Here is a 20,800-nt window from a genome sequence, read left to right as displayed (position 1 = left end):
CGCTTCGAGAGTGACGGTTCCAGCGCTTCGCACTAGCGTGTTGCGCTTTACAGCGTGCCTCAGCGGTGCTTCTCGTGAGAAGAAGCGTCCAGAGCGCGCAAGAGACGGCACGTATCGAGTCAGGGTCCCGGAGAGCGAGCAGCGCTCGCGCGAACTGCCCAGAACACGGTGAAGAAACGCTTTGGAGCGACGGGTTGTGTGCGAGCGCTGCGAAAAATTCGCTTTCCAACCACTTGTATCGGACCCGATAACCTGTGATCAGATAAATCGAAGTCTGAATAGGTTGCACTACATTGGTTTCATACCGAAAAGACTGAAGTATATTGGGCGTTCCAGGTTCGCTTTGCTGCAATCCGGATATGAGTACCGAAGACCGCCGTGTGCTACGGAGGATGAATGCGCATAAACGCAGACCTGGCGAAGCGCCGACTTTGATACCTCTGGCGACGTCATGGTCCGGAACTCGCCCCGCTCTTTGCGCTTGGTTTAGCGTACGCGCAGGTTTCACGCTTGAGCGCCGGGGTGTTCGGAGCGCCCAGGCATTGGAGCGCCTCCGGGCGAGTCCTCAGAAGCGACACCTCAGCGGTCAGATGCCAGCAAAGGCGCTCTGCTTTATTCCAGTCGGACTCACCGCAAGTCGACGGCGATCCTGGCTCCTCTGTGCGCCACGAGCTGGCATAACAGCAGTACCTGCAGCAGCAAAACGAGGATCGTATCACTACAGGCGCTACGAAGCGAATGCTTTCTTGTTCGCTCTGAGCCGGTCCCCGTGCCGCATGAGCAACGTCGACTCGGGGCATTCCGCAGAGACCGCTGCAGCTCAACAGACATCAAGAGGTCGACGCGAGTCACAGGTTGCACTGTGGCTGGGTTGCGCTTTCTTCGGACTCGGATGGTTACTGCCGACCTACTGGAGTTGGCATGACCAGGTCAACCTCGACACGCACTTAAGAATGCTAGTTCTGTATACCGTGTTCGCTGTGCTGCACTCTGGTGGTGCTGCATTGCGCCCCAGGGCCGCTGAGCTTCTCGGCGAGCGTCTCTACCGCGTGCTCTTCGCGTTCATGTCCCTACCAACAGCTGGTGTAACCGTGGCCTACTTCCTAGCTCATCGACGTGACGGCATCAGTTTCAGTTGGTTGCAACAGGACCTCCCCGCACATTTTCCTTTCTTTCACGAAATGGTCTGGGTCGTAAGCGCCATATCCTTCCTGTTTCTGTATCCAGCGACGCTGGACCTAGCGCAAGTATCCGCAATCAAGCGGCCAACAGTCCGCCTCTTCGAGCAGGGTATCATGCGTGTGACGCGCCACCCGCAGCTGTGGGGCCAGTTCCTCTGGTGCCTGGCCCACGGCGCCTGGATAGGGAGTTCGATGGCGATTACGGTTAGTTGTGCACTCATCGGCCATCACTTTATAGCCGCTTGGCACGGTGATCGTCGACTCCGTCAACGATTTGGTGCCGCAACTTGGGACGCGTTTGCTGAGCGAACAAGCCTCTGGCCCTTCTGGAGTATGCTGCAAGGGAAGCAGTCGCCACGTGTCGCAATACAAGAGATGCTGCGCCCGGCCTACATTGGGGTGTTGGTTTTCGTCTATCTAGCTTATAAAGCGCATCCGCTGCTGTTCGAGTGGGCTGCAGCGAACACGCGCTTCCTCTCATGACGCTACCCAGACGGATGCGAGCGCAGCGCCTTGCATGCATACGGAGCGCGCCAAATCTGGATGTTTCTCCTCATCGCATGCGTCAATGGCGTCATCGTTCAGAGCTGAGAGGCGGCTGCCTGCCTCCTTATCTCTGCCTGCCTTTTGGCGTAAAGATCGTAGCTTGGTGTGGTGGTGGTGGTGGTGGTGCTGGTGCTGGTGCTGGTGGTGGTGGTTGCTTCAGCGATCCTGTGAAACGCGCGCTTTTGTCAGCGATGCTGTCCTGCTGCCTGGATAGGATGCGGAACGTGCGGTTATCTCGGGAGGGGAGAGGTCGTGCGCGCTTCTCGTTGAAGCTTGTATCGGTGACATGGCGCTGTTCGCGATCAGAAGCGCTCGCTTCGATCGATGATACTTCTGTTTGTCTCCGAGAAGTGGCAGGTACGTGTACGTGGAACCGTTTGCACGACAGTTGCGGGGTATCGTCGGGGTGAACGGCAGTCCTCTGGATGTGCCTTGCGCGTCCATCGGCGCTGTTTGTGTTGCGCTTTGATTGCAGTCGCCATCGTCGCGTCAATGGGCGTGCATCCGTGATCGAAATGACATCTACGGGATCTATGGCAGCTGTAAAAGGTGCTCTCCATCGGATGAGCAAATGTGGAGGCTCGGACTCCACGGCTGCTGCGAATATCGCCTGTCCATCTGGGCGAGGATTGCGCGTGTGCACGACACGATTCCATGGCTGTGCGTGCATATGTCCATATAGGACAGAAATGTGGACGTTCTGTTTCAACACGCCCTGAGGTCTCTCTCATCGACAAACCGTTGATGCGAACCCCGGATACCCGATGGCGACCTTGATATCAGCGATCGGGAAAGCATCCATCGTCCCAGGTCCTGGCTCCATGTTCCAGTAACCAAACTTGTCCTCGTAGATCCTGGGCCTTTTTCTGCGTTCCCGCGTGAACCGCGTGTCGTCGTCGCTGTTGTATGCCCCGATTTGAAAACGCTCGTGATGCGCAAGTTCTCGAGTCGATGACCCGACCGCAGCGGCTTTTCTTACGGATACGAGACCAGGTCGGATGCCGTCACTCGTGCCCGTGGAGGACGACTAGGAGCTGGCGTGCGCACCAGGCGGCATCGCGAAAGCTGGCCTTGAGCAGATGGACGTCAGCCCGGTTTCTCGAACAGATGTTGCGCATCACACCGAGCGTCCATCGACAGAAACACAACGCTGGCGGATGAGTGGTCACGTCAGTACCATCGGCAGCAGTTTGCATTTCGGCTTTGTTGCACGGCGATTCAGAGCCAGAGACGTGCCGATTTCCTGTGGTACTCCAACTCGATTTCGTTTCATCCCCGCAAAGTGGAATCGAATGCTGTTTTGCAGTGCATAGCAGGAGACCGAAATCACGACGCAATGTATGGAATAGATCGGAGACGAAATGCATGTAGGATATATTGATTCCTGCATAGTGCAAGGAGGACTGCTTCTCTGATTCAGGTCCGTCGTACCACAGTACTCAGACGGTTGAGAAGCACTGAAAGAAAGTAGATGCGCTCTGCTCCAAATAGGGGTATTCTCGATGAATGCTTGCGGTCAACGGAAGAAAACCGACGTGTTCATCACCTGACGGGAAGCAAAAGCGACGATCGTAGCCGCAACAGGCGTCAATGATTCAGAATAGCGTATTCATGGAATCCAGGATACACTGGCAAACAGTCGCAATAGAGTCCTAGGTCACGCACGGCCGTCTTCCACCGAAATCGCAACGATTACAGCATTCCTGTAACGTCGCGATCGGTATGAGGCATAGGGAGGTCAGTTTGTTTTTCCCAGTCGTTGAGACTCGCTTTTGACGAAACGATCCGAATAGACATGAGTGTTTGCGGATAAGGGAGCCCGTTGTATGGACGATCGAACTCGATCAGAACGATGATATCTTCGTCTGGTGCGGCTGCAGCGGATTCACTTGGCGGCCTCGGGTTCGCTCGTAGAGAAGACTCGTAGAACAGCACCAACCACTTGGTCGGATCCTTGAAGATTTCGCCCTGACGTTTGACGACGTTCTTCTATTCGACAACGTGACATTTCACCATTCCCGTTGCGTTCGGGCTCTTGTCGCATCTATGTGAGTAGATTTGCCCCTCATTCCTCCGTGCACTCCGCGGTTGAACCTCATAGAACGAATGCTTTCTATCGTGAAACGTATTGATCATTCCACTGGCTGATTCGCTGAAGCGTTCTGCACTCGGTGACATCGGGGCATGTGTCGCCTTTCTTCGAGATTTCCTTCTTCCCCTGATGATGTCCTTACCTAACGGCATAATGAAATGCATTCATTTTAACAATCCAAGGGATGAGCTGGGGCGTGCACTCCAGAAGCTCGAGATGGAGAAAAAGCCGCGGAGCGCGTCGGCGATAGAAAAGCACCGAAAGCTGACAGAGCAGCAACCCGAACTGAAGGCCCTAGTTCCAGGAATCCTTTTATTGATGAGATCAAGCAGAGGCGACAAAAGCATGGAGTTCATCAACCGGGACTTTAACGCCGCCATCCACATCAGTCGATGTGCGGTGCTGAACACGAGACCCGAGAAGCTGACGCGATTTAACTCTGTGGGACAACCTCTGATCCTCGAAGCGTCTAAAAAGAAGCGCAAGTCGATAGCAGGCGGCCAGTTGAAAAAGATTGGTAAGCGTCTGCGGGCGGGTAGATACATTTACCCTTGATGGTGGCGAACCATTCTTGTTCCATGAACCCTCGTCCGTCAACGATATCGTGGGCAAGGTAGTCGGCAGCGTTGAAGCACTGCTCGAAAGGAACGCGTCTCGAGAGCGGCACGCTCGCTCCATACACGCATTCGTCGCCATGTCGTTGCGTTGGACATAAAACGCCTAAGCACCATGTCTGACGCCACAAGTTCACAGCATAGAGGCAGCACCAGATCGCTCGGATACGCTGAGCACCATGTGCGGGGCTGGTTCTCCGAGCGGAACGGGAATCGACGCATTGATTGCCGATCACTGCGCGTTTCCGTGAAGACTACTCGTACCACGCATCAATCTTAACCTGTGGAAAACGTTCTGAGCTATTCAGGCTGCTTTTGTAGTGCCTTTGCGACGAGCGTACCGTTCGATGGGTCCGGTAGAGCGCTTCTCGCTCGTCGCGGTCACGGAGTCGGTGTTGGGGCGTTTCGAGCGCTTGGACGTGGAGTCCAAGGTCGTCACGGTGCTTGACGATGCCTTACGCTTGGCGTTTGCCGTGGGCTTCTGCTCAGACGCTTTCCCTGCCGCTGCACGCTTTGTGGTGCGGCTGTCGTTGTGTGCGCTTTCCTTTTCGCTCGAACTTGCCTCGGATTTGACGCGACGTACGCTACGAACCTGGGCGTGCTTCTTACGATTCGCGGCTGCAGCTTCGGCTTTTTCGAACTCGGCATTCTCCCGTTCAATAGCTCGGAGTAGGACGTCAACACGCCGCTTCAGTTCTACAGCTGAGCGAGATTTGATCAACCAGTCAAAACGGAAACGCCAGCTGCGACGAATTTCCATCTTGAGCTCCTCCCAGCGTCCGTAACCGAGGTTATTCACCATAATGAGAAGGAAGCGATCCTCCTCATCGGAGAACACCTTACCTTGGACAGAAGCGGGTAACTCGAGCTCGTTCCATGGATCCGCATAACGTGCTATTTTGTTCCGCAGCGCTCGCTCCATCTCTTCCCGCTTGGCCACACGTGCTTCACCTTGCTCGATCTGCTCAAGGAGGCGTGGCCAGTCACGGATATGGTCCGGACCCAGTCTCCAAAACGCTTCCGCATACTCCTTAACTTCGTCGAAGGTTTTCACCTGTGCGAGATCGGCAGCAATCGCTTCTATGTTGTGGCGGCCGTGGCGCTCACAAGCCCGCAGAAACTGCTGGAACTCGCGATACCGCCAGTTACTGAAACCTTCTTGAAGCAGACGCTCGAGCTCCGCACGTTCGCTCGGCGAAAGAGGCTCCGGCTCCGGCGGCATCTGATCTTCAGTCAGATTCTCGCATGTTCGATTGTATTCATCAATTATTTGGCGCTCTTTCTCGTACAACTCCATGATGCGATCGACGTTGAAGAATTGCCAGTCATAGACTTTGGGTTCGGGCGGCAGGCGCATGCGCTGCTTTGGTTGTGGTTGGGTGCTACCTACATCGCCGCTGGCACCGCCGTGATACAGTGCTTCGCGGAAGTAGGCCGCTTCATCGTAGGATTTGATTGTGTTCCGGCGCTCTCGCTTGCCCACATCGAGGAAGAAGAAATTCTTAGCCGATGACGCTGCCTCTGCCGACCAGTCCTTTCCCTCGAATTGGTAGACGGAGCCGACGTCATCGCTCATTTTGAAATCCATGAGGTTGAGCCCATGCTGGCTCCGTTTCCGAGCCTCTTCTTCCATGCTTTCGGTTACCTCTTTGGTCTTTGCTTCGGCGCGTTGCAGGATTTCATCCAGGTCCTCGTCTTTGAAGTCTTGTGCGTCCGCTCGGAAGAAGGAATCTGCACCGAATCGAATCATGTCGAGCACTTCGCCTCGAGCAAGCGCTTTCTGGCCCTCCACCAGCCTGCCCTGCTGGATGACCATGTTGTCTATCTTGAGCTTCATTAAGGCTCGGCGCAGAATGCGCTCTTCGACTGTTGACTCACAAATGAGACGCAGCACCGTAACAGGCCGCTTCTGTCCAATGCGGTGGGCACGATCCATCGCTTGCAAATCAACTTGCGGATTCCAGTCTGAGTCATACAGAATCACGGTATCAGCTGAGGCCAGATTGATGCCGAGACCCCCGGCGCGCGTCGATAACAAGAAGATAAACTTGTCGCTTCCTTCTGCGTTGAATTCCTCGATCATGCGCTCGCGCGTTTCGCTATCCGTCGAGCCGTCGATACGGCAGTACGGATACCCTCGCATCTGCTCACAGCAGTAGTCCTCCAAAATGTCCAGCATACGCGTCATCTGAGAAAAGATCAAAACCCGATGCCCCTCAGCGCGCAAGCGAGGTAACAGTTTGTCTAGCAACGCCAATTTTGCACTGTTCTGCACAACATGCTCACCAAACGGATCCAAGGTGCGATCTTCAACGCCTTCGAATAGATACGGGTGATTGCAGCACTTGCGCAGCTGCATTAGGATGTTCAGCAGTCGAGCGCGGTCGCCGCCTTGCCCGCTAATTGCATCCACATCTTTCTTAAGCAGGGACCGATACAACTCATGCTGCATTTTCGTCAAGCGAACGAATACGATTCTCTCCTTTTTCGGCGGCAGCTCTCGCGCTACTTCTGACTTGAGGCGACGCAGGAGAAACGGCCGAAGAACGGCATGCAATTGACGAACCATTTCTGCCTTGGCGTCCTCCTCAGTGGTTCCCTCTACTTGCTCAAACCAGGCGTCGAAATCCTCCGAAGAGCTGAACACATCAGGGAGCAGAAAATTCAACAGCGCCCAGAGCTCATGCAAGTTATTTTGCAGCGGTGTACCGGTGATCAAAAGACGATTCTGAGAATTGTACATGCGCACCACCTGGCTGAGTACTGAGTTCTCATTCTTGATGCGGTGCGCTTCATCAATAATGAGATAACGCCAATGAAACTTACGCAGCACCGCCTTTTCAAGGATCGCAATCTCATAACTGGTAACGCAAACGTCAAACCGATTCACAATGAGCTGCGACGCGGCTACTCGGGCTCGCTCTTCCTGGTCCCCGTGAAAACGAACGACGCGGAAATCTGGGCAGAATTTCTCAAACTCCAGATTCCAGTTCCCGAGCGTGGACTTGGGCGCGATCACCAAGTGCGGTCCGCGGATGCCTTTGTATACCTTCAGAAACGCTAGCAGGGCAATGGTCTGCAGCGTCTTGCCGAGACCCATTTCGTCCGCAAGAATGCCGTTGATGCCGTGCTGATGCAGTCGGACTAGCCAGTTTAGGCCCTCGATCTGGTATGGCCGCATCGTTCCACGTATGCCTGGTGGCTGCACCGTCAAGTGTACCGACTCGCTATGCCCTTCCTCGTCCGCTTCAAGCAGGAGCGCGTCCTCTTCGCGTTCCGTCAGACGACGCCGACCGGGAGTACCTCCCGCTGCTCCTTCTCCGGGAGAAGCGGTTTCCACGGAGCCGGCAGCTTCCACAAGTTTCTGCTTCGCGAGTGATCCGCTCGATAAAAAGTGTGCGAAGATATCGTACCTCAAAACCAGGTACTTGAGGCGTTGACGCGTCGACCACTGTGTGTCTCTTGCAACTTCTGCATTTTGTTTCGCCAATTCATGGTTGAGTCGCCTCGACGTGTCCGGTGAGGGCGGACCAGGCGCTGCTTCCGGTTCGTTCCGAGGAGACGCTGCAGGCTCCGCGTCTGCCACGGGTGCAGCAGCGTCGCCCTTTAAAGAGCCTTCCACCGTCATGTGTACTACACCTTGGACTCGTTCAAGGATCACTGCTATATATTCAAGATTCCTCAGTGCTTCACGTACTCAGTCTCTGGTGCCGAGACACAAACACCAGTGTTTCCAGGTACAGACTTCGTTGTATGGAAGCGCGCAGTTTCCTGCTGTCAACGCTATGCTGCGGCCGACGCGGGAGCGCGCGCACGCCATCTGCCCCCATGGCGCTGACATCACAACACACCTGACCGGATACGCTCCCCGATGCCTGAGCGCTACGAATGCCCAGGGAAGCAAGCTCCGCTCCCCAAGAACCAGGACCACGTTGCTCTAATGCGAGGATGCTGCCTCCTCGTGAACAGAGGCTTGGTCGATCCAGGAATGTTGGTATTCGCACTGCCGAAACTCCAGTGGAGTTTTCCTGTAACGCTTGATGCGCAGCCGCTTCTCGAGCCAACTTCCCCTCAGTGGCTTGGCAAAGCCGCTTTGTCTCCGTGCAGCGTTCGCAGTGTCGCTATGGGCGCTTTAGTGAACGCTCACTGCAGACTCAGGGCACAACAGAACGCACGACATGACCAGCATATCCGATGAGAAGTATGAACAATGGAACTCGGAGCTGGGGCGTAGAGTGGTGCGCGCCTTCCCGGATGTCGCTTGCTATCGCGCAGTCCAGGGAGGCCCCCGGTCCATGTCGTGGTGCTGGTGGATCAGCGGCGACTCGAGCGGCGGTGTCCATTATGTCCCAATCGCTGGTAGACTGTTCATTCGGCATGCGGCGGCATTCGACGCCGCGGACACGCATGCTAAACAGCGGCGGCATCCGTGTGCGGGGCGCGCACGGAAGCAACGCGCTTTGGGATGCGGGCGTCACAAATAGCTAAAATGCGACTTGTAGGAAAAACTCTGTAGTGGAAGGTTTGAGACGAGGCGCTGCTCAAGTCAGACGAAGCGTTTTTTTCTGGTAAATAACATTGTTACGCACAGAGGAACGTGCTGAGAGTTTGGAAAGCGGGCTCGTGGGCGCGCAGTGGCTTTTAAGCGTTCAGGAGTGCGCTGCGCTTGACAGCGCTCTGGGTGGACGCGTGTCCTCTTTCTCACGACAGGTGAACGCGCGGACCCTGTTCTCGTCAGTGCCCCAGCGTTGAAAGCAACTTCTGGGTCTTCGTTTAGCGCCAATACCTATTTGCGTCTTTGTAGCTAGGATCTGTCCTTTCAAATGGCCTCTATCCATTCGTTGCGCAACGTGATCCTGCTTGTTGCGTGGCTACTGTTGCACCTCGGGTCCATTTGCACCGCAGCACAACCTGAACCTTCGATCGGATCCGTCGCTGCAGTGCCGTCTCCGGCAAGACAGGACTGGAGCGCGCTGCCGAGGGCGTCGGTGTCACCGCTGGGCGCCTTCTCTGTGCGGTTCGGACCAGGAGCGCAAACGGTGCTTCCAGTCACAGGCACATCGAGTGCTACTTCTACCGCTCAGTCTGGGATGGCTTCGATGATGAGCGGTCTCCAGAGTCAAGCCGCTGTCATGCACTCCATGGGCGCTCAGATCATGCCGAATGAAACCGGCTTGGAGCAAAATCACATTAACCAGAATCAGTTCGCCACGATCAATGCTGAACTTGAGGGCGCTCTGAATAACATGCAGGATGCATAGTTGCATGGACTGGGACGAGTGGTGAAGTAGAGGACGTAGCGTCTGCGCGCCCGCTGAAAGCACGTCACGAACCGCTGCGCCAGCGGGATTGATCGGCAACGGAAGGGTCCATATGGCACGTCGAGATGTAGTTTGTTTCGTGAAATGCACAGCGCGCTCCACGAACCTGCGTTCATGGACACCGGGGCAGAGGTACTCCAGAGTGCTGCGCTTCTTCTGCGGGATGCTATCCCATATCTGTTCCCAAAATGCTTATCCAATGGTCCGCTGAGCATTGATGATGCCTGCATGACACGACTTGATCCGCTAGCATACATAACCAAGGCGCGTCCTCCCGCTCAGACACGGCTACTGTTCAGGACGAAGCCTCGAATCATGTGAAATACGGATGGACGGCACGCTGAAGCGTTTCGTCCTGTGCTTTACCCATGACTCGCGGAGCGATACTGTCGAGATGTCGTATTCGAAGCGTCTGCAGGACAGGGCGCACTTTCAAACCTGCAGGCGCTAGTTCCTCCAGTCTAATCCAAATGCAATGACCATGGGCTGACGTCACCATTTGGGCGACACCTGGATTTCGCCTGGACTGCTTTCTACGAGGCAATCAAGCGCATCAACAGACCCCATAGCAGCGTTGTCGGAGCGCGCGCCTATGCCGGCCAGAGAGCGCCACAGTCGCGTATACGATGGCCTGATGATGCGTAATTTGCGCTTTTCTAAACGGAAACGATTCGCTTTCGATGAAATTAATGATAGACGAATGCTTCCCACGATGAACGGAAGAAATTCGGGTCTTCGGGGGCACACCTGATACCAATTTCGGAAACGTGCCTCTGCCAACGTCCGCTGGGTGCCGCCCCCGTTGTACCCCCCACTGGAGATGGAACCGTTGCGGCGCGCTCGCCGTCGGGCGTGCTCAGAAAGAACAGCGTAACGAAGATCTGGTGCTTTCATCTGCGGCCTTTTTGAGAAAGCGTCAGTCTAGTGCTGGATCAAAGGAGGCCTGCAAGGTGCGTAGGGTCACGAGAGGTCCAACAGCGGCAGACAACGTCCAACAAGCCCGAGTGCTTGCTGGATGTGTTTACTCGAGTTGCGCAAGGCTACCTGTGCAACGACACTGCCGATCATCTAATCATATTAAACTCGATGCTTGCGCGAAAAGCTTTCGGCTGGACGGCACTCTTACTCGCTCTATGTATGTGCTGCGTAAGCGTGGAACCGAAGGGCGCACCTGGAAACCAGGCCGCTTTCGGTGCTGCTGCTGCAGCTTCTACCGCCAGCGCTGCAACCGAAGTTGTGCAACGTTTGAAGGACTTGCGTCAAAACTATGAAACGGGCGTCATTCCTGTCCGACGAGCATCTAGCCTGGAGCGTACTGTCTTCGGATCAAAAGAGCGACCTTTTGGAGTCTTGTTGTTCGTCACGGCGACGGAGCAGGAGTCCAACTGCGGCCTCTGTGCATACATGCGCCACAACCTCGAGCTGGTCGCCCGCCTCGTGAAGCGCTCAAACGCCCGGTACGAAGCTAGAGGCCAGCTCCCAGTGTTTACCCTCATGGTCGACTTGACCTCAAAGAACCGAAACGAGTTCGTGCCCTGGCTTCAGAAACTGAAAATCCCTCTGTTGCCCTCAGTTCTCTACATTCCAGCGAATGCCGACATCGCTCCTGACGCAGAGTACGCTCGTTTCCGCCCGGGACCTCCTCCGGCTGGCGATGGGATGGATCGCAAGGCTTTCGCCGAATGGGTTATGCGGCAAGTGAATGCCGATATGCAACGCCTCGGGAGGCAACCACCGCTGCGCCTTCGTGTCGGTGGACCTGTCTACGTCGTGCCAACCTTGCGACGCCATTGGCTACTGGTACTCTCTCTGTTCGTCGCTGGACTCTATTTGGGCTGGCGGTGGCGATGGTATCAGCGAACGGGAACATGGCTCGCTTTTGTGCTGCTTCTTTACGCATTTGCGCTTGGCGGTGGCCATGGATGGATCATTCAAGGAACGCCTCTGTTCGTCTGGGATGGCGAGCGTATTCGAGTTCGGAGCACAAACCCATACGCTCGTCGACGGGGGCCTGTTCCTCCGGACGCACTTGCTGCGGAGGGCTTCATCCACGCCGCTCGGTACATTCTGACCGCTGCGCTAATGCTTGCTCTGGATCGTTTGCCGCGGAAAACACGACGTTCTTGGCAGTACCTGCTGTGTGTATCGGTTCTCTACGGCCTATTGGCCTACAGCTGCTACGACTTGCTCCGAACGCCGCTCTTGTAAACGCAGAACCTCTTATTTTCCAAAGCGATTCCCTAAGGCTCATCATGGCGGTTCGCTTTCCGCATGCGTGAAGCGGCACCTGGATGTGGAGCCTTGCCGACGGGCGCCTCCATGGGCGTCGCTCGAGGTTGCTCACCGGTCATCAGGCACTGCTCGGCGTCTCCCTGGCCCAGAACTTGCACCAGACGTTGCGGTGCGGCAGCTTCTACTGTATCTTGGGCATGAGCAGAAGCTGTGACCAGAAGCACTTCAACAGTTGGAACATCGCACTCGTCCTCAGGCGCATCTGCTGTGCTGAAGTCAGTATCGACGGCGACAGCTGTGCCTTTTCGCATCTTCTCAAACAATGCTGCGTTTTCAGCTTGCATCTCCGGTAGGAAAGCCTGCAGTCGCTCCTCGAGAGGACTCCGGGCCACAGGGCGCGTCAGCGGCGCTCTCTTCGAGTGCTCCTGCAACCGAGACTGGAACAGGAGCCACTCGACTGCGCGTTCGCGTCGATCTGTCGCTCCGGGCGCCAAGTCCAACCGCTCTGCACCAGGACACATACTTGGGTCAAGCTCGGGTGCGATTGCAGACTCGTTTGGCTGCGCACGAAAGCCAGAGCGCGAGCTCCAACGGGGTTCAGGTTACCCGGGGAAACGCGTTTCTGCTCGGTGCAGTCGCCTTGAACAATCCAGTCCGCGTTCGCTCAGCTCGCACTATCCGTGAGGCCGCTGTGAAACTCGTCCTCGGCGTATACCGGTTTTTCCACGAGAAAGCCTGAAAACGTTTGGGCGTGCGCTGAGGGCGCCTATGTGGCATTCCAGCATGACGTGTCTTTTTTGTCTAGGATTCAACGCATCGGCCATTCACGCGGCAACAGCATTTCACATATTCAATTCTACGAGTTCTTCAATATCTAACCATACCGCGTTACGCTTCTTTTCGGTTACTTTTCTTCTGGGGTTTCTAATCTGCACAAGATGGTGGCACTTTCCGTGGACGCGAAACGCCAACAGCAGGGTATTTGGCTCCTGCGAGGCCACGTCCAGACCTACGCCTGGGGTCGACGTGGTATGGGGTCGCGGGTTGCCCGTTACGCAGTCGCTCAAGGGACACTGGAGTCGGAACGAGTCTCGGAGTCCGTTTCCTACGCGGAACTCTGGCTCGGCGCGCACCCGTCTGGAGAGGCCTCCGTCGTTACCGAGGCCAACGAAAGCGTTCCCGTTTCAATCTTTGTTCCTGCAGGCTCGCTGCCGTTTCTTCTGAAAGTGCTGAGCGTGGAGCGGGCGCTTTCTATTCAGGCGCACCCGGATATTGCGCTGGCGAAAGTTTTGCATAAGCAGTTTCCTGAGCTTTACAAAGACGGCAACCACAAGCCAGAAATGTGTGTTTGCCTTGGACCAGGGCAGTTCGAGGCGCTCCTCGGTTTTCGACCAGTAGCGGAGATAGTCCGAGCACTGAAGCAGGTCCCTGAGTTTCGTGGCGCTTGTGGGGCGTATGCGGAAACGTTTTGCTCCTCACCATCTGCACCGGACGGACTCCGAAAACTCTTCGAATCCCTCATGCGAAACGAAGACGTTTCGCGGCAACAAGCGCACCAGCTCCGCCAGCGGTTAGAGGCCGCCGATGTTCTGGATGCGGAGCATGCACTCGCGCTACGACTCCTCAAGCAGTACCCAAACGATGCCGGCATTTTCGCTGCTTTCCTGCTCAATCATGTGAGGTTAGAACCTGGTCAAGCCATTTTCATCGAACCGAATGAGCCACACGCGTACCTAGAGGGAGACTGTGTGGAAATCATGGCGACTAGCGATAATGTTGTTCGGGCGGGACTGACCGACAAACATAAGGACGTCGAGACGTTGTGCAAGATGCTCACGTATCGCTGCAAAGACCCGGTGCAAATTTTGCAACGGGATGCTCAGAATCGCTTCCTCGCCCCGGTCTGCGAATTCGAACTCGAGTGTCTTGAACTGGAACGCCACGGAGAGGAATCCGCGGACTTGCATTTAGAGTCATCAGCAAGTTATTCCATCCTGCTCGATGTAGAAGGCGAGGCACAAATTTCCCAACACGGGATCGACCACAGTTATCGCCTTTCACCGGGAATGGCCTGCTTGGTTGCCCCACACACACCAGTGGTCGTGCGACCCTTGACCGTGAGCTGCCAGCTTTTCCGAGCCCGCGCCCCGGCGACCGTCCCCGTGAACGGTCTCTAACAGAGACCGAGGTTCGCCCCCCAGGCACAGGTATTCCCCAGTGGCCGCCTTGGTGTCCATGCGGCGCTCGTTGCATCGTTGATGCAACGCATACGTGTCGATATACTGCGTGCGCTTCTTTGCAATATTCCCGCCAAAATGGCGTCGCCAGCGCGACGCGCTTCCATCCTGCGCTGATCGGAGGCGCACGCAGGGCCACAGCGCCACCGGATGGCGAGCAACCAGGCATCAGCGCATGCAGCGAGATCCCAGCGCTTCACGTGATCCGGGTGCACGCACACGCTCCGCGGCCCTCGAAAGAATTCCGTATGCGCATCGACTCGATATGCATCCCGCTGGGACGGGCGAAGCGAAGCGCTCACACTGCAGTGACAGACGCTTGACTTGCCGATACTTCAAGCTCACTGAATCAATAGAAAAAGCTGTACAGCTCTGCTGCAAAGTTGCGCGTCACCCACGGACGTGCTTCCCGAAATGGATGCCATCCAGGCGATATGCCTAACCCGTGTGCTGTCCTTCGAGCAAGCACCTGATCCGCGGATCCAGCGTCGGTGCCTGCGAGGTGTTGCGATGCCGTGCGCGCGAGACGACCCGCCCGGTGCAGCGTCCGAAAGAGGGTGTTCGCGAGCGCCCCTGTCCAGCGGCAGTCGTGCGCAATCTCACGCCGTTTCCCTGCCTCGATTCGATGATTGCAGGGCGCGAACACGCTCACTCTACTCCCAGAGTCGTTTTCGATCTCATCAAACGGGCACTCGCCTGAGCACTAAAGACAGGGTATTTATCTTATAGCATCGCCGGTGCAGATGCATAGGTTCGTGGCAATCCAAACCCAAGCGCCTTGCCCGCACTCCGGTACGCTTGCCCCGTTTGCGTGTAGCGTTCGTCGCGCGAGCGCCGTATACTCCCAGTCAACAATCACGCTCAGCAGCGTGCGTTGCCCGGTACGCTACCGAACGCGACCTGTTCTGGCTCGGCAGTCGGGACAAATCCACTCGCCTTTCGGGGGTTCAGTGAGGCCGACGCATTCGAAATGGAACCACTCGTATGGACAGTCGCCGCTCTCGCAAGCAACCATTTGCCCGTAACTGACATTCTGGCAGTAGCAGTATCGCGGTTCATTCGGATCGATCGGCATATCATCCATGATATGCAATGTCGATGGTTCGCCACTCTTGCGTTGACCTTTGGAGGGCGCCTTTTGCGTCGAGCGCGCTGTCGTGGCAGGAGCCGCTGCAGTATGTGCTGCCGCAGCAGCAGCAGCAGCGTTCTTCATCGACGCCATTTTCGTATGGTCGGTGTTCACAACCAGGCTCTGAAGGTCGTCGGGCCACTGGCCTTCCCGGCGCAGGTATGCCTCATATTCCCGCAGTTTTGTGTCCAAGTCTCGCACGTGCTGGTCCACCGTGTTGTACGCCGTCTCGGCGAGTTGCAATTTCTCCTGATTGAGCTTTACACACTGAGCTTGCAGCTGCTCAAGTTTTGTTCCCATTTGCTGCAGCGAAGTGGTGTCGCGACCTCGGTCGGGGTCTGAACTGCCAGGCTTTCGCAGCAGCTCCCGAACGAGCGCGTCAGCTTCGTTCTTCAACCGCTGCACGAGCGCATCGAGCTCTCCCATTCGTCCATATTTGTCGCGTAACTCCTGGGGAAGGTTCGAAACTGAGTTTATAAAGTCCTCTAAATAAGCTGGCTGTGACAAGGCGTGAAGTCCGCGGTACGCCATACCTCGAGCCACACCAGACCAAAGAACGTTCCCAATCGACGTTCTGCCACAGGGGTTCGCGTCTCGAGCAGCTCGCTGACGCTCGCCGATGGAGAGATCGCGCGCTGTGCGCCTTCTCTCCAGCTTTCATGATAAGCAGTGAGTGAATTGGGTGAATCACTGGTGCCGACTCGCGTTTCAGGCACTGGGACTTTGTCGTGGAATCTGGGGGTCTTGTAATTGGGAGAGAAGTGAGGTTTCAATAGGCAGAGTTTGAGCTCCGAGTTGCGGGAGCGCGAGCCAGCGACCTGTACGGCGCGATAGGGCTCCTCGCAAGAACAAGTCGCACCTGTGAAGAGTTTTGCAGCTGGCAAGGCTGCAGAGCGAAGAAGGTGCCCCACGAGCCGTTTCCCCGAGTGAAATTCAAATTATGCTGCTCCCAGCGAATGAAGCGTTTGTCTCACGAGCCGCAGCGCTGGAGCAAGTTCGTGCTCAAAAGCAACGTTGGGATAGAGGTATCGCCGGTCACTTGTAGTGCCGTCGAAAACGTGCAGAGGGTGTACCTCTTCGCGTGGCTATCTTGTTAGAGTTCGTGTACTGAGTGTAAACTCCCAAGATGGGGATGAGCACTCCACTTCTCGCCGAAACGGTTCTGCAGTGTTCGGTGCCTCAGCTAGCGGCCACGCTGATTGAACGTTTCCAAAACGTATGCGCTTCCCTGGAGGGGCTCCCTCTGAGGCGAATGCAAGTACTGCCCATTGTTTTCACGATTAGATTGGCAGCAGAGAATCAGCTCTCCATTCTGGGAGCCACATGGAGGCGCAGCTCTGAAGCTGAGACTGATAGCGATGCTTTAGGAAAGGACGGAAACCAGATTTAGCATTACGCAGCGTTCCGGAGAAAACTGCTGCAATAGACGCTTCCTTTTGGCGTGAATACTACATTCATGTCGGACTAAAATCGCACACTGAACTGCTAGCTGTTTTCATATCAAATGAATTTTTCCGAACTTTTTTAGACGTACAACCCCAATGATTTTTGTACCGTAATCGGGGCTCACGGATTCACAGGCAGTTTTTCGATGCACGGTGGTCTTTTCGGAGAGACGCCTTCGACGCTCTGCCTCTGGAATTCGATACATTATTGGAACCAAGATGATTCCTGACGCCCTTGAAAAAGGCTTCGTAAAACGACTGATCTGATCATCTGGTCAAACAGTAAAAGACTCGACCCCTTTCAGTTCGTGATGAAAAAGATGCCCAAATCACGCTTCTTCAAGTGCTTCAGCTTTCTTTTTCATGGCAACTCGTGAACGCAACTGTTCGCGCTACTGGATTGACGACCAGAAATTGACGCGGTCCCTAGACGGCTTCAACATGAGTTCATTCTGAGAGTTCGCTGATCTTGTCACGACAAAAAATCGACCCTGTTTGGAAGAGAGAATCTCCATCTCGTCGCTGCCATCGGTGGAACTGCATTCCACAGCTTTCTTGTACCTGTCATGGGATATGCCGCAGATGCTGCCGTCGCCTCTGTTTAGGTGGAAAAGGGTCGCGGACTCGGACTTGAGTCATCGCCGACATGGCTTCCACGCGAGGGTGAATCGTCGCTGTGCACGAAGGGAGCAAGGACGGATCGACACTGCTCGAGTTCTTCCACGTAATTCTGGATTTTCGTTGCATTACATATTTCATCATTAGTAACATAGCAACCCATAAATTATCCATTGAGTGGAATAGCGCGGGCTTGCACGTCCAGCGGGAAGAATACTCGCAGAGAGCATAGCCAAGGAGAAGCCCCTCCTTGTATAGTATGGCACCAGGCGCGGAAACTGAGGAAAGCATCGAGATGAGCCTTCTGGTTCCGTCAAGGGCACGTAACGAGCGGTGAAGAAGGCCCTCGCGCACCACAGAATGCCTCTCGGAGGAGGATGACGTGCCGTCGACAGAAACGACCACCTGCCTGCATTCGAGTGGTACCGCTGCGAAGCGCGCACTGAGACTGTAACTAAAGAACAGGCAAATCACAAGCGAAGCATAGATCGCAGCTCGCGTCTGTGTATGCAATTTGTTGACAACAGCCGGATGCAGCGAAGTAGAACCTTAACGCTGCCGTCGACATCCTTCTACTTCTGACAGGAGACGTGGCGCGAAACGACAGACCGACGCATTCAAAGTCGGAGATAAGGAATCGGAAAACAATCCAGATGCAGAAAACGCCAGCAAAGGCTGGTATTGATGACAGCTGGTAGCGTCCAACACCTGAACGTATGTATTCGTATCACGCAACCTATCTTGTTTTACGCTGAAATAGGCGTAGTCTGCGGCGAGCAAAAGTTGCAAACGAATAAACCATCGCAGCAGGTATCTCAACCTCGCCACGTATTCACGAGGCCCTGATTCCGCCGCACTTTGAACGAAATCGTCTCTTGTTCTGAACGTGGATGCTCTGATGCGCACTACGAAAAAATGACGCATGCGACTGGCAATAGACGCATGCCGGTAGTCCAGGGCCTGGTGCGGGCTAGCTTCGAGCGCCACCCGGACAAACATATCTCACCACTTCGTCGTTCACAATCGTTGGAAAAGTCTGGTTTCACGGTGGATCTGTACCAGCGTTGCTTGCAGTGACGCCCACTGAGCACGCAGTCGGGCAACGTATGGCCAGTGTTAGCGACAAGCTGTGGCCCTCCATCCCGGCACACTGGCGACACCTGAAAGCGTTTCGAGAACGCTTATCGGAGGCGCTCGCTGAGCGCCAACACTATCGACGGCAGCGTGAGCGTCTAGGAGCAGCGTACGCTTCCCAGCAGCGAGAAGCGTCTGCCGAAGGGCTCGCACCTGCGTTCGTGCTATCCTCTGGCACCGAGGTGGAGCAACTGCAGCGCCTTGTTCAGGAAGTTTTCAATGTTCTATCGGAACGTCCCCGAGATGCTCGCACCGACGCTGGGCGGCTTTCACGGGATCAGCTGCGGGGTGCTCGTTACTACCTACCGTACTATGCCGTGGTACGACTACGAACTGCAATAGATATGCTGCTTTGGCTTCATGGAAAGTATTCCGCAGAGGTTTCCGAAGGTATACTGGCGCCTTCGCAGGATACCATTGCAACGGGGACCGGTTCTAAGTTACCCGTAACGTGGAGCATGGACGAACGGCCTGACATAGCCGACAGTCGCAGCGAACGAGCACGTGTCTCGCTCCGTGGCGCACCCGTGCGATATCCCCAAACGCATAGAGAACCTTTTCCGATACCCACAGAAGACATGAGCAGCCGTTTCGTCCTAAACTCGCTGCTTCGAGAGGCCATCCAATTATCGGATGCCGCTTTTTTCGTCGAGCGCTTTCGCAACCTACAAGTAGAACCTGGTCTGGTCGAGATTTGGCACGTCCTAGTTTCGAGCCTTTGTCTGTTAACAGACGCAGAGCGTTCAGGCTCCATGGACAGAACCGCAAGACCAAGCGTCCCGTGCAGGCGTCATGAGCACGTTCTGCATAGCATGATCGCGATCCAGCGGTGGCGAGCGGCGGTCCGACTCAGGGAGCCCGCGTCACCGTGGTTTGCCTCAGCGACTTGTGTGGCTTTCATGCTTTTCGAAGGCTTTCGTCGCGCTTCAGCAGCTTTTGACGATCAAACGCGCGCACTTGCCTACTTCGGAGACCTCCTGAATATCATAGAACTCATGACGGAGTTACCAGGTCTGGGACTGCTGCAACGATTATCAACGCTGAGGGCGTGGGAACTGATGTTCCTCATATGCTGCAGTGAGAGCAAGTTGTGGAATGTGCGAATACCGCCACGGCAAGCAGAAACGAATGCATCTGCCGTTTTCCATGCGGGTGCTTCTTTTGCTGCTGGTTTTTATGAGCGTCTGGTACGTCCTTTGCACGAATTTCGCCTTAGTGAGGGTTTAGACGCGCGTCATACTTCGTATGCGGCTGATGACGCGCTCCTGCTCGCAGAGCATTGCGGGGAACTCGCGATGCAGACCCTCAGAGCGGTCATCTTCGACAACGCCCACGGAGCAGCGTATAAGCGTGCTGTGGTCTCGCTGCTTACCCAACTGATGTTTGAGCTTGGTCAGGCATCGCGAACATCGCGCACCCGACTGACGCGAGCCACGCTATGCAAGCAGATCTTGGATGCAAGCGGAGATGATTATGGTGTTCTCGATGGGGCGCTTCTGTGTCTGCCACTTCAACGTGGCATTGATGCTGGCGGGGTGGGCGTACACACCCCAAGCGGCGGCATCCTGCGCTGGCACCTGCTCCTGGAACCTGTGGACGATTCGGTCACTGCGCAGCATACGTACATTGACCTGTTGATGCAACGTGCTATGGTGTGGCGTTCACTGCCCCGCTTTCCGTGGTTGGTACTTTTCCTGGTTCACCAAGTTGCCTTGTCGAGTTTTGAACAAGTCGGCTACCTGGATCGTCTTGACCAACCCACAAGACAACTTGTGGCGCTCTACAGACAACGAATGCGCTCCAGCAGTCAACCATCGAAGGATGCGGTTCCCACGCGAGCCCCTCTTGTAAGCGTCTCAGGTCCTGGTGTCGAGGAAGGTTGCGGGAACGCGCACGACCCCGAGACGCATACCACATTCGTGCAGGTGCGTGCCGGTGACGTTGCACACGCCGTCCTCAGCGCCATACACAGTGATACCGTTTCCGCAGTCGTTCAACCTGCCCAGCAGTTTCTATGGGACGTTTTCGAGAGCGCTTCGCCGGACAACGCGGAAGCCTGCCTGTCTGTCTGATACGCGATCAACTTCTGCAACAAGGCACGGGTGTTGGGCATTTCGTTCCATTGTGTGTGGTCCGAACAGGGCTGCGCTCCTTGTTCCCGGGGATCGTGTCGGGATCGCAGTCACAAGGGAGTACGCCTCGTAGCTTTCGGTATCCGAATGCCGCCGTGAAAGGTGCGTTTGCGAGATCC

General features: G+C 55.6%; 8 protein-coding genes and 1 non-coding gene across 9 annotated transcripts; 6 read left to right on the top strand and 3 right to left on the bottom strand.

Annotated features, from left to right (window-relative positions):
- Window positions 1–359: 359 nt before the first annotated feature.
- Window positions 360–1,664, top strand: CYME_CMQ364C (hypothetical protein, conserved; the record flags this gene model as incomplete). The annotated part of the gene is made up of 1 exon (XM_005538198.1): window positions 360–1,664. The coding sequence occupies one exon, from the start codon at window positions 360–362 to the stop codon at window positions 1,662–1,664; it is 1,305 nt and encodes a 434-aa protein (XP_005538255.1).
- A 3,073-nt stretch (window positions 1,665–4,737) lies between these two features.
- On the bottom strand, window positions 4,738–8,061 carry CYME_CMQ363C (SWI/SNF related, matrix associated, actin dependent regulator of chromatin, subfamily a; the record flags this gene model as incomplete). The annotated part of the gene is made up of 1 exon (XM_005538197.1): window positions 4,738–8,061. One exon carries the CDS (start codon window positions 8,059–8,061, stop codon window positions 4,738–4,740), a length of 3,324 nt encoding a protein of 1,107 aa, XP_005538254.1.
- A 1,195-nt stretch (window positions 8,062–9,256) lies between these two features.
- On the top strand, window positions 9,257–9,694 carry CYME_CMQ362C (hypothetical protein; the record flags this gene model as incomplete). Its single annotated transcript, XM_005538196.1, has 1 exon — window positions 9,257–9,694. The coding sequence occupies one exon, from the start codon at window positions 9,257–9,259 to the stop codon at window positions 9,692–9,694; it is 438 nt and encodes a 145-aa protein (XP_005538253.1).
- A 1,146-nt stretch (window positions 9,695–10,840) lies between these two features.
- Window positions 10,841–11,962, top strand: CYME_CMQ361C (hypothetical protein; the record flags this gene model as incomplete). Its single annotated transcript, XM_005538195.1, has 1 exon — window positions 10,841–11,962. The coding sequence occupies one exon, from the start codon at window positions 10,841–10,843 to the stop codon at window positions 11,960–11,962; it is 1,122 nt and encodes a 373-aa protein (XP_005538252.1).
- Window positions 11,963–11,994: 32 nt separating this feature from the next.
- On the bottom strand, window positions 11,995–12,507 carry CYME_CMQ360C (hypothetical protein; the record flags this gene model as incomplete). The annotated part of the gene is made up of 1 exon (XM_005538194.1): window positions 11,995–12,507. The coding sequence occupies one exon, from the start codon at window positions 12,505–12,507 to the stop codon at window positions 11,995–11,997; it is 513 nt and encodes a 170-aa protein (XP_005538251.1).
- Window positions 12,508–12,924: 417 nt separating this feature from the next.
- Window positions 12,925–14,163, top strand: CYME_CMQ359C (mannose-6-phosphate isomerase; the record flags this gene model as incomplete). The annotated part of the gene is made up of 1 exon (XM_005538193.1): window positions 12,925–14,163. One exon carries the CDS (start codon window positions 12,925–12,927, stop codon window positions 14,161–14,163), a length of 1,239 nt encoding a protein of 412 aa, XP_005538250.1.
- Window positions 14,164–15,109: 946 nt separating this feature from the next.
- Window positions 15,110–15,883, bottom strand: CYME_CMQ358C (similar to candidate tumor suppressor; the record flags this gene model as incomplete). The annotated part of the gene is made up of 1 exon (XM_005538192.1): window positions 15,110–15,883. The coding sequence occupies one exon, from the start codon at window positions 15,881–15,883 to the stop codon at window positions 15,110–15,112; it is 774 nt and encodes a 257-aa protein (XP_005538249.1).
- Window positions 15,884–16,011: 128 nt separating this feature from the next.
- Window positions 16,012–16,835, top strand: CYME_CMQ357T. Its single transcript, XR_002461575.1, has one exon. It is a non-coding gene; the product is annotated as a hypothetical transcript (transcript).
- A 1,686-nt stretch (window positions 16,836–18,521) lies between these two features.
- Window positions 18,522–20,621, top strand: CYME_CMQ356C (hypothetical protein; the record flags this gene model as incomplete). The annotated part of the gene is made up of 1 exon (XM_005538191.1): window positions 18,522–20,621. The coding sequence occupies one exon, from the start codon at window positions 18,522–18,524 to the stop codon at window positions 20,619–20,621; it is 2,100 nt and encodes a 699-aa protein (XP_005538248.1).
- Window positions 20,622–20,800: the final 179 nt, after the last annotated feature.

Source organism: Cyanidioschyzon merolae, chromosome 17 (genome assembly GCF_000091205.1).
Source record: "Cyanidioschyzon merolae strain 10D DNA, chromosome 17, complete genome".
In the NCBI taxonomy this organism is placed as follows: Eukaryota; Rhodophyta; class Bangiophyceae; order Cyanidiales; family Cyanidiaceae; genus Cyanidioschyzon; species Cyanidioschyzon merolae.
Note: the sequence above shows the minus strand (reverse complement) of the source record. Positions and strands in the feature narration are given on the sequence as shown.